This window comes from Heliconius melpomene, chromosome 16 (assembly GCF_056956725.1).
Source record: "Heliconius melpomene rosina isolate 202511_hmr_F chromosome 16, ASM5695672v1, whole genome shotgun sequence".
Lineage (NCBI taxonomy): Eukaryota > Metazoa > Arthropoda > Insecta > Lepidoptera > Nymphalidae > Heliconius > Heliconius melpomene.
In genome coordinates, this window is record NC_140404.1 from 12148352 (window position 1) to 12167202 (window position 18851).

Genomic DNA, 18851 nt, shown 5'->3' on the forward strand with positions numbered 1-18851 from the left:
TGGAAATAGGCGTTTACTCCTTTAGCCCAAATGTTCAACATACCGTACGTTTATATAACGTACGTGTTTAGTAGTATTTATTTGTGTATCTGCTAGACAAGATCGTATGGTGTCCCCACTGACAGCCGTAACCGCTGCGCGTACAAACGTCAAATTTGGACACATGTTTACTTTAGTCATCTGGACATCCACTAGAAGAGGACTAGAAGAGGAGGAGGAGAAGAAGGGATTTTGAAAAATTTTAACTCTAAAGGGGTGAAATAGTAATGGTTTATTATAAAGCAGCTTCGCCTGCTTATTTGTACCCAAATAAGATAAGCTGCGCGCGTCCACCTTGTGTACTCGTATAGTGAGTAGTGAGGTGACCATACTTCATTGTTAGTACTAGTAGGGTAAAGTAATAACGCCGATACAACTAACTTGAGGCCAGTCTTGGCGCAGGGGCACAAAGTGTGGCTGTAAACGAAGTGTTTTAACAAACATGCATCAAGTACGAGCACGTGTCGAAATCGGCGTGACGGCGAAACCCCAAAAGGAACAACTGTCGCAAGCCCTACAGTGTACCTATCCGATGAATTTCCACTAATTTTGAACTCTAGACGACTAACGACATTTTAAAGTGATATGGTTTTATGCTGAATTCCGCTTATGGCAGTGTAGCCAGAGGGAACCTAGTGGTAAAAGACGCCCCACGCACCGCCCTACTTTGGAATATTATGTCTTGTTACCAGATCGAGAAATTAAAAAAAAAACAAGTGATTCCCTCAAGTGGAAGGCGAACCCACAGCGCGGCATAAACAAAACAAATATTTGAGTACATATACGTGCTATGGTTGTGAGTTCAAAGCCCACTCAGGGAAACGTTTGTGTTTATAGCATTTTCTTTATTACTTTGATTAGACAATGTGCGATTTAGAAAGGTGAGTTACCTTCATTTTAAAAGTATTCTTAGATTTATTTATGAAATTGTAGAAACTTACCATTTAAATATAAAGTAAAATACTCTTAATTTTAGATGATTTAATTAATTTTAGACATTTACAGCGATACATCGTGTATGGACGGACACTCAGTATAATATGAAAAAGATTTTTTTTTTAATATATACATACCAGTGGGCCCGCGCGGGGCTACGCCCGCTTGAAATAGAAATATTACTAAAGCAATTGAAAACTAAAGATTCAGTCAATTCAGTAAAACAGTTGTATAAAATAACTGTTACGGCAATTAGCAAATTTGTCGAAGTAAGTACTTTAAATTGACATAACTTTTTTATTTATGAACCGAACCGATACAAAATAAACCCTATATATTTTCGGACAAACAGACAAACAGATAAAAATTATAAAATCATTGTTTTGGGTTCTATTAGTTTAAAAAAGATTCTCAATAACATTTTCTTTTAAATATCTTCCAAGTACAGACACCGACCCTTATATAGATAGATATAGATCATGTAGATATTATAGGATGAACATCGCTTGTTCCCCTGATAACGTGTCAGTGTCAGCAACAAATTACTAAAGTGTTTGTGCACTCGTATGTCACGCTGTACGCAGAGAGAACACGGCAGGTACGCAGAGAGAACACACCACAGCGATGAAAATGGAAATATGATATATTTAATTTTCTCGAGTGGGAATCGAACCATTTTCTACATTTTACCCCCCGTGCCCCTGTGCCTGTACGCTCACGACCGGTCTCAATATACATTTTTTTTAATTTATGGTTCTGTCACTAGATTGTACACTAGATAGTCATACTATATTTTTGTTATAAATTATGAAAAATAATCAGTATTGCAATTGTAAAGAAGCACACATCAGTATTTAGTTACTCCAATAACAATTATTCCCAGTATAATTTCATTAACAATTAAAGTTAAATTAATTTCTACACTAACCTTATTTAAATTACATATGACTTTCCTCGCGTCCTTGCAGTCCGAGGGGTTCTGGAGATACTTGAGCCTCCTCTGCACGAGGTCGCTGACGTTGGCTGCTTCCGTGACCCTCCACTCGTGGTAGCCGTCTAGTTCCGGTAACTTCTCTTGGTCTGATAGTAAAGATCTGAAAACAAATGGTTTATGTAACATATTTCTTAATGTCTATCCGTAATGGAAACGGTTAGAGGTTCGATTCCCACTCGAGGGAATCAATCACAGGCCATTCATGGGTTCACGGGTCATTCGAATGTCGAACTTTACGGCGCGGTAGACGGTGCAAGGATTTAGGGAGTGTATTCTGTAATGTACATTGTGTATTAACATGTTTTATAACTGTATTAAAGTGCTAGTAAAATTTTAATAGGAGTTTGTTATTACCTCGGGTCCAATGAGCCATCATCATTATGTTACTTAACCTTATCTGCTTCGCGTGACTACGGTACGTCGTCGACAGCACTATATTCGACTAAACTAAAATCGACCCTATCACTGTGTATTTACGTGTATTTCGTAACAAGAAACAATTTTGTTTGTAACTGTAGTACCCAAAGTGACAAAGCTAGTAAGATAGAACTATGAAAAGTAACCAGATATTATTTTGATATATTTATATACTAGCGACCCTCGACTTCGCCCGCGAGAAATACACAATTATTTATTTACTAATCTGAATGAATTTCGAGTTCTTATAACAAATTATTTCATAATAATAAAAAAATGTAGCAATTTTGTAGCGTTGTTCAAAAATGATTGTTTTAAGTTGTATTACATTGATGTATCCCCAGATTTTCTCATCTATTTTCTATGTACCGACAGATATTTGTTACAATTATAATATCTCTACTAATATAATAAAGCGGAAGAGTTGTTTGTTTGTTTGTTTGTTTGAACGCTAAGATCTCTGGATCTACTGGTCCGATTTACATTGTTTTTGTTTTGTATGAAAGCTGCATTCTTCAGAAGTGCTATAGGCTATATAACATTACATTACACATATAAACTAATATATTTTAAAGTACTTTCTAATTTGACATGCAATTTATTCTGCCATGTCAATAACAACCGTCGCGTCGCTACGCAACGCCGTTACCGCGACATTTTGATATTCATCCTTATGAAAATAAATATAATAGTCACTCTTAGCATTTTATCTAGATTGATATTATAGTTTACTGTATAACATTCTAATAAATAATTAAGGAGATGTCACTGATTCCAAATGACCTAGCCTACGGGCGGCACAGTGTGAGTATGACCGACGCGAACGGGCAGATGACGTTGATGGTTTTATAAATTTTCATACATTTTCGAACTTTATTTGCTGTTTATAATTATACACTTTGGTTCTCTTCTTTTTTTATTTGATATTGTTGGCAAAAAATATTTTTAGGTAGTTTTTAGGTACGGGTTCTAGGTACTTTTTCTAATATTAAAAATATCCTTTAGTTACTTTTACTTCTTATGTTGGTTTTCAATTTCTCAGATAATTTTTCTAATAATATGTCTCTAACTATTATTCTTTTTGATTATTTAAGCTTATATTTTCTTACTAATTCTATTGAAAACTGAAAATATATTTAATAAATATTCTTATAGTTTAAGCAGGCGTAGCCGCGTCCGGGTCCACTAGTTAGGTATATGTATGGAGCCTAGATTACATTTAGCAAACATTTTGAAGATATTTTTCCTATTTTTTATTGGCTGAACCCGAATGTTCCGTGCTTTCGAAAATCACAACCGTTTTATTTTAAAACGTATAGATGCAACGAACCGTTTTACCATTTTTATAAAAAAATATAAACAATAGGCTAGTCTCCCTAAATATGTAACTGAAACCGAAAACTCATCTACCTTTTCCTGTCCGCAACTTGATCCAAAATGGATTTGATCTTGTCCGTCTGCACGTCATCGTTCACCAGCTTGCTGAGCTCGTGGTTCACGAAGTACCAGAGCTCCTTCGTGTTGGAGTAGACCCGCCGCCGCAGGCTCTCGTACTCCTCGCTGGGGCCGCCCACGGTGTGGAACGCCGATGTATCTATGCCGTTAAGGTTTACACTAAATATACAAAAAAGAAAATATTACACTTAAATTTACTGAAAAAGATAAATATATTTTTGTGATAAAAATTAAATTTCATAATTATTATATGATAAAGGACAATGTCGATAGAAACAAGTTAATTCTTTTAAAAACTTAATCTCACAAGGTTAGACGACATTGAAACATTTAGGTTGTAAGATAAATAAATACTTCATAATTAGATGATAGGCGACGCTACGAGATTATTTATTTATTTATTTATTAAGATCCACCAGTGGTAATAACATTAAATTAATCATACAGTAAGTTTCTTACATTTAAATTATTACAGCTACATGCATTACCTTTTAAGGTGAATACCACATGCATTAATGTAACTATATAGCCATGTACCCAATTATTTTACACAATAATATATACACAAAACATTAAAATCAAAGTTAAGTTAACTAAACATCAGTAAATACAATATTAAATATTAAATACTTAAATTTTTAATTAAAAAACATCATTCTCAAAAACCCATTTTCCATTTAGTATACAAGAATTCAAATTTGTATATAAGAATACATACAAAACAATCACAAAAGTGAATGTAATATAACATACCCAGAGGACTTCCTTATTTGCGAGATGAGGTTGCTGTGCTGTTGCTTCAGAGACTCCAGCTGCTGCGAGACAGTTTTTAATCTCTCTTGGAAGTCGGCCGCCTCCTCCGTGCCGCCCTCGCACCTGAAACACACCTCACTTTAGTACCGCCACAACACCGCGGGAGACACTTCATGAAGGGAGCATGCCCAACATTGTTTATTTATGTCATACCTACCTTTAGTAAAGTCTCTTTTTATACATTTATCTATACACTATATTTAAGGTTATAAATTGGAATATTTACTAAACATATATTCGCTGTTCAGTTCCTACCGCTTTGATTGACATTTACAAGTGACTCGACCGCAACATGTAATGTCGGGCTCCGACGCCCTCTTGAGACCCGCCGCACACCATACAAAATGGCGACACTTCGTTTCAGCCCCATTATGCCCTCGTCACGTCGCCACACTCGTTATATCCAATATTGCGAATTAAATTTTAAACGCTTCCTAATAATCAAAGCGAGGAAATTTGCATACCTAACTGAAAAACTTATTATATTCATTTATTCAGTCATTTGCAAGTACTATTTACATATTCTACGTGTATTTTCATGTCTCATAGTAATGTTATTAGATACACGCATACAGATGCCGTTGTTGACCTTAATCAAACACCTATTGTAATATACGAGTATTACTTGATATTTAAATTTTCAGCTTAAAATAACTCAAGATTGATGGTCGACTAAGGGGCCGGGCAGGCCGCACCTTGCACCACTGCGCTAATGTTTATATAAACTGGAAACTTAGTGTTAAAACACTCCGTTTCCTATTTACACACTTCTGTCAAATTCATAAGGCATTGTGTGTCAAGTAGCAGAACTTAACGCCGCGCTTCATCTCGTGACCAGAGCAAAGCAATGAAAAAATATTTTTTCATGCTCCTTGAGTGAGATTCGAACTCACAGCCTGTCGCGTTTGTAGACGTACACTGCGCCCCGGGTACGAATAAATACCTAACTTATGTGTACATGACATCAAAATCTACTATCTAGTAGTAGTAGTACTATCTAGTAGAGGGAGAGAGTAGGAGTTGAATACTCGTCTCGTCGGCGTACTACGGAAGGAAGCGGTCAATTTACTTTGATAATGAGACAAATTTAAAGTATTCGGTATTAATAAAAAAACCTAAAATAACACCTAATGACAATAGCCTACAAGATTGTGGGAACGATTCAAACTCGAGGAAATTAAATATGTATTTAATATTTTCACTCCTTCGCTCTTCTTCGCTCTGGTGTTGAGGCAAACTCAAAATAATAAAAATTATTAATTCAAATCAGCTTCACGCTGTATCCCTCACGCAGCAGGGTAGGCATAGGGAACCTAACGTTAAGACACTTTCCACCGAATTCTGGAGGCATTATGTGTTGAGTGACGGAACTCAACGTCACGTTTTGCCTCGACAACAGAGCGAAGAAATGAAAATATAAATATAATAAATATTTCATTTCCTCGAGTGTGGATCGCACCCACAACCAGTGGCGTTTACAGTCGCACTTTGTGCCCTTGCGCGCGCTTCACGCTATACCTGTATAGAGTAGCATATTGCATTGCATCTTAAGTGGCGGAACTCAACGCCGTTTACAGTCTAAAGCCGTGTCACTGCACTGCGACGGTCTCGTAATAGATAGGTTCCTAAAATTTTCGCTTATCATTAGAAGATCGATAGTTATCGCACAATACAACTGACACTGACCTGAGCGGCGATATCACCAGGTAGGTGACAATGATCCACACCAGCAGCAGGACGACGGTCACCCGCTTCCATTTCGACAAGTACATCATAAACAGACCATTGACCCCCGACGACCCGCTGGCGTAGAGCTTCATCGTGGACGGTGCATCCTTCTGCCCTCTGCCCCCACTAGGACATTGCTAGCGAGTTCGAATCCCTGGAACAAACTATATAACATGAGGCCCGTTATGGCGCAGGGGAACAAGGCTGCGATTGTAAACGCTACATCTTATGGATTCGTTTTCTTTTGTAATTCGTCGGTAAGGAACGTGGCGTGTTAACAATAGATTTCCAGGTTCCCTCTGCCTTCACTGCGTTGTGCGGGATACAGCGTGAAGCTTAAAAAAGGACCAAATTGTCCCAACTATAAAAAGCTGCTATACAAATATTGTGATATTCTAATACGTATAAATAGATTCTATATTTATACTATACACTAGTGGGCCCGGACGCGGCTACGCCCGCGAAAATATAAGCCTAAATAACTAAAATAAGTTAAAAAATAATAATAAGTGGAGATTTATTATTAGAAAAAATATCTGAGTAACCGAAATGAACAAACAAAAGAAGTAAAAGTACCTAAAGTTTGCCGTGCGCGCGTCCTAAACATTTTTCTATATTAAATAATTATTAGTTTTTGCGAACAATATTAAATAAAATCTCAAACGCAAATGCATATTTTAAGTGCATAACATCGGTATAGACAACAGAACTGAGATGAATTAATTATAAGCAGCAAATAATTAAATAAAAATTAACAGTAATTCGAAAATATATAAAAATTTTCTACTCCATCAAAGTCATCTGCCCGTTCGCGTCGGTCATACTATACCACTCGTAGGTTAGGTCATTTGGAATCAATGACATCTTAATTATTTATTAGAATGTTATACAGTAAACTATAATTTCAATCTAGACGAAATGCTAAAAGTGACTATTATATTTATTTTCATAAGGATGAATATCAAATTTTAGAAATCATCTAATTTTTGTTAATGTATACAAATCTATATCGGCGCGCGCCATGTACGCGTGAAGCAAACTCACTTTGGGTGACGTTTTCTTAAAACAGCAAACTTTGCAAGCCGTTGCTTAGCAACGCGTAGCGACGGTTGTTATTAACATGGCGGAATAAATTCCTTGTCAAATTAATTATTTTAATATATTGGTATATAACGAAAATATTACAAATATGAGAAAAAAAACTATCCTATGTTCATCCCGGGACCCTCAAGTATCTCTATACGAGTATTTTATCACAATTAAATTAGCGGTTTAGGCCTGATTGCGTAAAGACAGACAGACAGACAGACAGACAGACAGAGTTACTTTCGAATTTATAATATAGGTATGGATTGTAGATACAATGTATATTTTGCAAAATATCAGCTAGGTTACGCTAAGACTTCGTACAAAGAGGCTTGTGGGTTCGATCCCCACTCGAGGAAGTCAAATATTTATTTATTTTGCAGTACAAGACTACAGGAGATACAAAAAATGAGACAGTAGACAAACTAGTAGTTTTAACAATATCTGAAATTCGTTATAAATATTAGATGACTAAAGACTTATAATGTTGAGTAGGTACAGCCGGCTGCGGTACGGCGGCGGTGCGGTGTGGCCGGATCTACGCTTTTTAAATATTCTGAAAGGCGCTTGACTCTATATCATTTATAATAAAATATACATAAATACATTAATGTATATATAGGTACCATATAATATAACCAGCTTATAGTTACCGCCGGGGCCCTCGTAAAGATGCTCAGGACTGGGCTACATTACGGCTACTTCATTTTGACTATACCATTTCATTGTGTTTCCCGTTTTTAATGAAAATCTCATTTCATTTGTGATGAGATAAAGTTACGATCGAGGAATTCATTTTATAAGAAATTATTTAGAGCATAAGTATATAAATAATGACAAGTAGGTAATAAGTGCGCCGCAACGCGGGTTGTGTTCCGTCACTCAACACGGCGCGTAGAGTACAGAGACTCCCGCAGCGTCAGACTGTCCTGTTACAACGTCGCGCCGTCTATTGATTTATTAACTTTACCCAACTTGATGGGCACCACGGGTGAAGCAGCTCCTGCAGTTCACATAAGTACCCAGGTTTAACGATACATTTCTAGCCCCCAGTCTGCTGAAGTAAGTTAGACTGCGAATAACAAGTATAAATAGTCCAAAGTCAATATGTAAGTAAGTTATAAGTTTTAGAATAACTCCGAATAGTTTGAGTAATTAAACTGTGTACGACCATGTGATCTATATGAAACGTTAACTTCTATCCAAATCCCAGTTTATATGAATAAATAAAATTTGACAATTGATACAAACGCAAGAAAATCAAAGACATTATTACAATGAATCATTAACTTTATTTTAAATCGAATATATGCTATGCAATAACAACGTGGCGATTGTAAGACATAAACGATACCAACACTTCACTCTACAACCCTGAAACCAAACAACAATAGGAAATTATGCAGATTTGTTGTCGTAGTTGTAGAAGTGAGATAACGTGCGTGCAAGTGCGTGCAAGTGCGTGCAAGTGCGTAGCACAAGTACATACGGATAGGGCTATTACAATAGTTTGTGACTAACATGGAGTCGTACTCGAGCTTCAAGAGTCTTTATGGAATAGGGAAACACTTATATTTTAAATATTACACGCGTTGTGTTGCTATACAGAAATTATTTATTTGAACGTAAAATCTTTTATTAGTAAAATATTTTTTTATATTAGGCTATATTTCAAAATGTCGTAGGTAATGTTTTTAAGTGTTTCTTTTCCTTTTATCAGAGCGAGGAAATTAATTTCCTAGATTGAAAATTGAACCTACAATCATCGGTCAGGAATCTTTGACATTGTTATTTTCGCATTTATACTCGATTCACGAAGGCATGATATAAAAGATACACATGTCAAAAAAAGGTTCTTTTACATGACAGGTTTGATGGAGTTATAGTATTAATTTTAAAAAAATGTTCATCTATGGATTTATGGAAGTAATATACTAAGTGAATGAAAGATAGCAAAGTAAATAATATTATCTTATTATAGAAATATAATACCGGTAAAGCTCGAAACTATTCACAAATTTTTTTTACTCTACAATATCCAATTATTTTCGTTAATAAATTCTAAAATACAGTTAAGGAAATGTAAAATAAGTGCAAAACGTATGTCACGTTCGAATCAATCACGTCACGTCGGTTGAATTGCATTAATTTGAACTATAGAAAAGTTAGACATTTTTTTTTATATTATGTCATTAATTAAGATCAATATTGATTATTAAAATTACTATTTAAATTTGTGGATATTGATGAAGGTATTTTTATAATTATATTTTCAAATTTTATAAAATTGAATATATATTTCTTAAAAACATTTAATTATGTCAAAAGAAACGAATACGAAAAGATGTACGTAAAAAGAAAGGGATACGAAGAGAAACAAATACAATGAATGAAAAATAAAGATTGTTTTTTTTATTGAAATTTAATATTTTTAAATACTTGACATGTCAACACATCTAAAAGCCAACTTCTTTTCAAACTTGAGTCATATTTTACTTGAGTCATAGTTTTCCATACAACGTGACATTGGCGAAGTGAATAGTGCTCAACTGGCACGCTCGAAGCGCCATAAATAAAGAACCGAACCGTCATATTTTAATAGTATAAAAATAAATAACATACTGTAATTATGACTACTGTAATTATGATGAGTGAACATTTCACATTCAAATATGTTGTCATCGGTCAGATTGTATTCGCCATTTTCAATTTATTTCATTGAATTTTTGTGATGCTGTTGTTACTTTTGTTATTTTTTTTAATAAAAACTTTAGCAGTAGAAGCTTGGCGAAGGTGCATTGACCATGGGATAAAGGAAGCGCAAAAGATGCAAAAATTGATCATATAATAGATAATATGGTCGACCGTATCGTCATTAATGTAGTTGATAGTTCCTCAGAATCCTCCGAATTATAATAAATAATTGAATAATAGATAAATCTAGCTTTATTAACCTCATAGTTAAGTACCTTTTAGTAAAATGTGTGCATAAATAAATTAAAAAGAAATGAAAAAATAACTAAAGGTTTGAGAAACAGACTTTGACAAAGTTTGATATATCTATATATATAATACCTCTACAGGTGAAATCACTGACACAAAACAAATATGCGAATGTTTTAACGCTTTTTTCTCAAAAATAGGTGCTGAGCTGGCAAGTAAATTCCCGATCACAAACCGAAATAATATATCTTATGTGGAACAAAGTAATACATTTAACCATACCCAACTCAATGATGATAAGGTATTAAGTAAACTAAAACCTGCTACTCTGAACGAGGTCCTTAAAATAATCAATAACTTTAATTCAAACACAAGTACTGGTATAGATGGAATTAGTACTAAGGTGGTTAAATGTGTAAAAGACTTGTTGGCTGAGAAACTGACAAAATGCATCAACAGCTGCTTTGAAGAAGGAAAATTTCCAGACTCTTTAAAAATTGCTAAAATTAATCCTATATATAAAACAGGAAGTAAACTAGACCCTGGAAATTATCGCCCTATATCTGTACTATCGATTTTATCTAAAGTTTTCGAAAAAATTTTGCATAATCGCCTTTATGAGTTCCTTGAATCAAAAAAAAATCTCTTTGAAAAACAGTATGGTTTCCGACCGAAGTCAAATACCGTTGCAGCTACTATTGATTTAGTTACAACAATCAAAATCAACATAGATAATAAGAAAATAACTTTAGGAGTATTCATAGACTTGAAAAAAGCTTTTGACACCGTGAGCCATGAAAAACTCTTAATTAAGTTAAAAAGTCTAGGAATTGCAGGATCTGCTTATAAAATATTTGAATCGTACCTTTCAAACAGATACCAAATTGTGAGAATAGATAGAGTTCAAAGTACACCCCAGCTGATAACCTATGGCGTTCCCCAAGGATCAGTCCTCGGCCCCTTGCTTTTTCTGGTGTATATAAATGACATCCATAAAGCAGGCTTGAAGGGTGACTTAACACTATATGCTGATGATACCAGTCTATTCTACTCTGGTAAATCTATAGCATCAATAGCGGAACAAGCTCAAGTTGATCTAGATCTTCTGCATAAGTGGCTGCAATCAAACCTACTTACTGTAAACACATCTATATATTTGCTGCCAAGAATAAAAAAAATGGGGAGTATAATCCACTTACTATCAATGGCGAGAAGATTAATAAGGTTAACAAGGAAAAATACCTAGGCCTAATTCTTGACAGCAAGCTGAGCTGGGTACCGCATATTGAAAGTGTAAGAAGTAAGCTGACTTCCCTAACAGGAGCACTCCGCAATATAGCCCGATGTCTCACGAGGGAGGTACGATACGTAATCTATAACTCCATGGTCAAGTCACATATAGATTATCTAGTTGAGGTCTGGGGAACAGCTGCAAAATCCAATTTACAACCTCTGCAAATAGCCCAGAACAAAGTGATTAAAGCCTTATTTCGGTATTATTATATATGTAACGTAAATAAAACACTGAGTTCATTGAATAAGTATTGTATTGGCTAGGTAGCCTGACACGAACTAACTTGTCATATATAATTTCAACTTACCCACTTAAATTCCCTTTATTATTTAACAAAGCAAATAAGTACCTACATTTAAATCTATATAACAAACTTTGACTTTATATATGACATACCTCCCCAATAAGATAGCTTTACAATAATTTAAAAATCAACACAAAATAACATATACAATAATAACAATCAATTTAAACAATGAGCATTCTCAACTACTTGCGGCCTCTGATAAGGTGACTTTGCACGTACACTAAACTTATATTTTATTTTTCCTGTGCTATCTGAAGTACTAGGAATTCCTAACATTTCAGCCCATTCTGTGGCATCTGGTATAGCAATGATTTCTTCCTCTACCTGACTATTCTCGTCATCTTTGTTACCATTGATATCATCCATATCTTTATCCATATCTACATCTATATTCTCAGTAGTTATATTTGGTGATAAATGTTCACGATTATCATTTACCTCTCTCTCAGTTTGAGTTGCTGCTGGAGTCATTTTAATTAACTGGTCAATATGTCTATTAATAATCGTCCCCTCACTCGTCTTTACTTTATAATTAGATGGACCTGACTTTTCATTAATTACCCCAGGAAGCCACCTTGGACCAGTTTGGTTGTAATTTCTATACATTACTTTCTGATTTACATTAGTTTGACGGGGTTTCTTTTGATTATTATTATAAATTTCCTGTTCATTTTTTGTATTTCTCAAATTATCTGGATGCAATGTATCTAATAGAGTACGCAGACGCCTCTTCATTAGTAATTCTGATGGACTTTTATTAGTTGTTACGCATGGTGTACTCCTAAGAGCTAGTAACAAATTAGGAATTTTAACAGCCCACGATAAGTTATCCATTTTATTGAGTTTTCCTTTTATCGTTTGAACCATGCGCTCAGCCAAACCATTAGTAGCTGGGTGGTAAGGTGCTGTCGTTACATGCCTAATATTATTGGCCTTCAAAAAATTCTGCATATCATTTGATGTAAAAGAAGTGCCATTGTCTGATACTAACACTTCACACAAACCATGGGTTGCAAATACTGATCTTAATAAGCTAATGGCTGTTGCAGACGTGGTATTATTTACCACAAACACTTCAGGCCATCTGGAGTATGCATCCACCATGATCAAGAAATATTTATTCTTATATGGTCCGGCCCAATCAATGTGGATCCTTGACCAGGGTCTTGTGGGCGTAATCCACTCATGCACTACCTTAGGAGGCATATGTCGATTTTCTAAGCATTTCGAACAACTTCCAATCATTAATTCAATATCTTCATTGAGACCTGGCCACCACACGTAACTCCGAGCAACTGACTTTGTTTGAACTATTCCTGAATGTGCTTTATGTAGAACTTGTAATACATGTTGTCTAAGTGCACTCGGTATAAATACACGACAACCGAGAAGTATGCAATCATCTTGCAGTGATAGTTCAAGTTTATGTAACCAAAATGGACGGAGACATTTGTCATTAATTTTTGTTGGCCACCCATGCTTTATATAATGCATCACTTGACATAAAGTTTTGTCTTGTTTTGTTGCTAAAGCAACGCGTTCGGCATCAAAAGGAAAATCAGCTGGTGCTTCAGCCATTAATAAAATATCACTCAAACTTTGCTCTGGTTGTTCGGCCACTGGCTGAGGCCATCTACTAAGACTGTCGGCATATCCAATTTGAGATCCAGGTTTGTATACTATTTCATAATTATGTGCAGTCAATGCAATAGCAATTCTAGTTAGTCGAGGCGAGAGCATAGTTGGCATAGGTTTTTTAGGATCGAAAATGCCAAGTAGAGGTTTATGGTCCGTAACTATACGGAAACGCCTTGCCATCAGGTAATTATTAAATTTTGTTATACCGAACATAATAGACGCTGCCTCTTTATCAAGTTGCGAATAACGCCTTTCGTGTGAATGAAGAGTTCTAGATGCCATTGCTATTGGACGTTCTTCCATACCCTCCATTTCATGAGATAATACTGCCCCAACTCCATACTCTGAACTGTCACAGGTGAGTATTAATGGTTTATTAACATCATAATGTACCAAGGTTACATCGAAGGTAAGTAAACTTTTAGCTGTTTCGAATGCACTCTGCTCTACTTTTGACCATTTCCAACTACTTTTCGCGTCCAATAAACGATGTAAAGGCTCTAATACCGTAGCTTTGTGTGGAACAAATCGCTCATAAAAATTGTATAGGCCAAGAAATGCTTGCAACTCTTTCTTGTTTTTCGGTGCAGGAGTCTTCACAATAGACTCCACCTTACTAGATGCTGGGTGTATACCTTCTGAATCTATGACAAAACCAAGAAATTCAACCTTCTTCTGAGCAAATTTACATTTCATTTTGTTTAAGCGCAGTCCTGCTTTTTCAATTTTTCCGAGTACCATGTCTAAGCTTTCCAGCATTTCCAACATCGACCGGCCACTAATTATTATGTCGTCGATCAATACTGCAACACCTGGAATGCCCGCTAATAACGAGGTCATTAAGCGCTGGAATATTCCTGGACAAGCTTTAACGCCAAATGCTAACCTATGTACAGTGTATAGGCCTTTACAAGTATTTAAAGTAAGTAATTTTGAAGTGTTATCGTCCACAACCACTTGGGTATATGCTCTGTCTAGGTCTAATGTTGTAAAAAATTTTCCACCAGCAACTGTGGCAAAAACTTCATTAGCCGTTGGCATCGGGTATGTATCTGATTCCGTCGCCTCATTCACTGTACTGCGGTAATCTCCGCATAGTCTTATTTCACCAGACTTTTTTACTATAGGTACCACAGGTGTAGCCCATTCTGAAAATGACACGGGACACAAAACTCCTTCGTGTTCTAATCTGTCTATCTCGTTTTCAACCCGTTCCCTAAGGGCATATGGCACAGGGCGAGCTTTTAAAAACCGAGGATTTGCACCAGATTTCACGTGTATAGCAACGGGATTACCATTGTACGTACCAAGGCCATCTCTAAATACCTCCGTATGCCTTGTTATTACCTTCTGCAATTGCGCCAGATCATCGCTAGCAATGAAATTAATGTTCATTGTGATATCTAGAGGCGCGAGCCAATTGCGACCAAGTAGATTTGGACCGTTCCCTTTAGCTACTATCATAGTCAAATCTCTTAAGACATTCTTATATCGCACTGGCAATGTTGCCTGCCCAAGCAATTTTACAGGTGTTTCATTCCATGTACGCAATGATAACTGGATCTGCTCTAATGTGTTCCGCGGCAAGTGACTGCAGAGCACACTCCATGTGCGCTCGTTGATGAGAGAGAAACTAGCCCCCGTATCGACTTGCATCCGCACGGGCACGTCAGCAATAAAAATATCAACTTCGTAAGGTGGCACCCGCGTAGCACTCTGCATATTGTAAATGCCATTTAATAGATCTCCATTATCTTCAATCTGTGTGAAATTAACGTCCTTCTGGTTAGACTTTTTCTTTTTAATACAAATTTTTTCAACGTGCCCTCGCTTCTTACAAAATCGGCAAATTGCGTTGACAAAACGGCATTCTCCCGCGTGTCGGCTCCCACATCGGTAACACAACCGATTAGACACTGTCGTTTGTACGGCGTTAACGTCCATCGGCTCGCCGGCGTCGTCTTGCGATGTCCCGGCGCGCACCCTTACGTCCGCAACGGCGCCGCTGTTGATGCCCGCGGTACCGTGTATCATGCGCACATCACGATCTGCACTTTCTGATGCTAACATTGCACTCACTACGTCCTGATACTGTAAATTGTCGCGTTTTAATAGTTCGTATTGTAATCTACTGTCACTCATACCACACACGAGTTTGTCGCGTAACATTCTTTCTAAGTCTGTAAAATTACACTTGGCACTAAGTTTTCTCACATCTGCAATAAAGTCTGAAGCTAATTCACCGCATTTTTGTTCCCGTTTATAAAACTTATATGACATTGTAATTTCATTTGGAGTAGGACTGTAATGCCTACTTAGAATTGCTTCTATTTCGGTAAAAGTCACATCGGTTGCTTTTCTAGGCGTAATCAACGCAACTAAAGTATCATACACTCGCGAACCACACACTGTGAAAAAATTAGCACGCTTAACATTGTCCACGATGACGCCATTTGCCTCGAAACAAAACTTCAATCGGTCTATGTAACTGTCCCAGTTAGCCGAGTCTGGATTGTATTCTTCAAATCTTATAGCTTTTTTATCCATTTTGTATAATTTTTAACTTCTCGTCGCCAATATTATATATGTAACGTAAATAAAACACTGAGTTCATTGAATAAGTATTGTATTGGCTAGGTAGCCTGACACGAACTAACTTGTCATATATAATTTCAACTTACCCACTTAAATTCCCTTTATTATTTAACAAAGCAAATAAGTACCTACATTTAAATCTATATAACAAACTTTGACTTTATATATGACAGGTATCCATACCTAACACCAACCATAAAAGTGTACAAAGAAACAAATCTTATGACTGTTCATCAAATATATAAATATAATACATGTATTATTATAAGAAAAATTCTGACTAAAGACATACATTCAAAATAAGTATTTACAAAAAAATTACACATTCAAAAAGCGATAATTAGACAAGCTCACAACATCTCGCTTAGAACACCTAGAACTAAATATGGGAGAAAAAATATTATGTATGAAGGGGCAAATCTATATAATTCATTACCAAAGGATCTTAGAGACATTACTTCTTTAAATTCATTTAAAAAATTACTTAGAGTACATGTATTAAAGGATTTCTCAACATTCTAAAACATACCATAATCCAAACTTAGAAGCATACAAATAACAATAAATGGCTAATTAATCATGTGAAACTTATTCTATTTATAAACAATACCAAATGTATTAAATTTATATAATCATAATTAATATTATATTTTCGTAAGCTAACGTAACTATTGTTGTGGTCTCGGCCTTATATTTGCTCAAACATGTTTATGAGTTGATATGTTGAACTACCCCCAAAGCAAATTATTATTTACTAATTGTTATAATTTTTCTTTTGGATTGTTTTCTGTGTTGTTTTATGTTTATAACTAACCAAAATATATTTGTAAGCTACGCGGGACGGAAATAAGATATTGTAATATATATAAGTATATTCTCAGTAAGTGAATTGTAAATTCTATATGAGAATAAATGAATTCTTAAACCGTATATATATATATATATATATATATAAGGTTTGATATATAAAAAAAAGTTTAATATAGATATAGATATATCTATATATCTATATATATACAGATATATCTATATCTATATTAAACTTTTTTTTATATATCAAACCTTATATACATATATATATATATATTTACTTATAGGTGAAGGCAGTATCTTAGCTGGATCTCTTTTTAACGTGTATTCTCCTATTGCATAATATTGTCTTTTTACCATACATTCTCCTTTGTGTGTTTTCCATTCAATGTGACATTGGTGAAATGATTAGTGCTGAACTAGCACTGGAATGGGGATTTTTGGGTTATGCACATCAATGACAAATTTTATATTTTATAATAAAGTTATTATGATAACCTTATTATAAAATAATAATTATTTTGGATTTTTCATATTGATATGTGTACAAATTTTCTATAAATACATAATGATAGTTAACTTATATTATACAACATGACATATCTTATGTCAAATGTCAAAAGGTCAATCATCTTGTGAACCATCCAAGTGTAACACCCTCTACCTTCTAAATGGATGTATGTACATAATTATATCTATAATTAAAAACAAAAGTCATTTTCCCACAATCAATGCTACAAGAATTAAATGGTAAAAATTGTTATAATATTTTAATATCCTTATATGAAACAATATATACCTATAACACATTAGTTGTTGCCATTGTGCATTATTTGTCTAATTAATTAATAATTTAAAACAGTAACTGCTTCGACTTTGTTAGTGACCAACTACATATACCTAGTGTTTGAAATATTTTTATTATTGTTGTTTTCAATTAATGTTAGAACTTTACTGGGAAATAGTTTCTAAAATGGCTATTCTAAATTATTTATCATAATGTGAAAATTGTAGAACAAATATATTATTTTTAATGATGTTATGTTAGAAATTAAATTTTACCTTTATATTTTCTTTTAAAATTATACCTATAACATTAATATTTAAATTGAGAATTAAAACCTTTTTACTGAATATTTTCTTGTTGATCATATTTTCATTACTATTACATTAAAAGTTATTTAACATAGTTAACTCATAAGCTATTATTTTATAAAGGAATTTAACACAGGCATATTAGTAAACTTTATTGCAGTAACAAACAAATTCTATGAACAATGTCTTGGAAATAACAAGAGCATTGCACATTCTTTATGTACTGTATAACATACAATATATCAATGAAACATAAAAATATGTTAATTACTATGTAATTGGTAGATACATATTGGAAATATTTTTTATACATTAATAGATATATTTAAATAATACATACGATAGAATAGATAGATAGAAACTTACGATTAAAAATATATATTAGTATTAAATTTAATATAAAAATATTAAATTGATTATGATAAAACATAATTTGAAATGTTTACATTAAGAATATTTTAGCGACACACATTACAAATTCAGTTTAAAATAGTATATCTAGTCTAACAATAAATATAAAAAACAGAATTAATAAATATTTAGCTTCGTAGCTTACTTACTGTGCTTTAAGATCTATGTTTTAAGCAGTCTGATATATGAATTACAAGTGAATAAAAAACTTGTCACTCAAGGTTTTCCTCAATGTTTAACAACATGAGGTATAAATTAAAACTTATTAAGAATGTTACACACGTTTTGTA

At 34.4% G+C, this 18851-nt stretch overlaps 1 protein-coding gene across 2 annotated transcripts in view; it reads right to left on the minus strand.

Moving 5' to 3' along the window:
• FucT6 (alpha-(1,6)-fucosyltransferase 8) overlaps positions 1–18851 on the minus strand; it is a 31415-nt gene extending 12564 nt beyond the window's left edge. Inside the window, exons 1-5 of one of the 2 annotated variants that reach the window (XM_085198832.1) lie at positions 18711–18851; positions 6341–6546; positions 4595–4717; positions 3797–4000; positions 1904–2069 (exon numbers count right to left, since the gene is read on the minus strand). In XM_085198832.1, the coding sequence (XP_085054958.1) occupies positions 1904–2069; positions 3797–4000; positions 4595–4717; positions 6341–6474 (627 nt within the window). In that variant the 5' untranslated portion in view covers positions 6475–6546; positions 18711–18851. The remainder of the gene's footprint in view (positions 1–1903; positions 2070–3796; positions 4001–4594; positions 4718–6340; positions 6547–18710) is intronic. The other variant, XM_085198831.1, reaches the window with a different exon arrangement.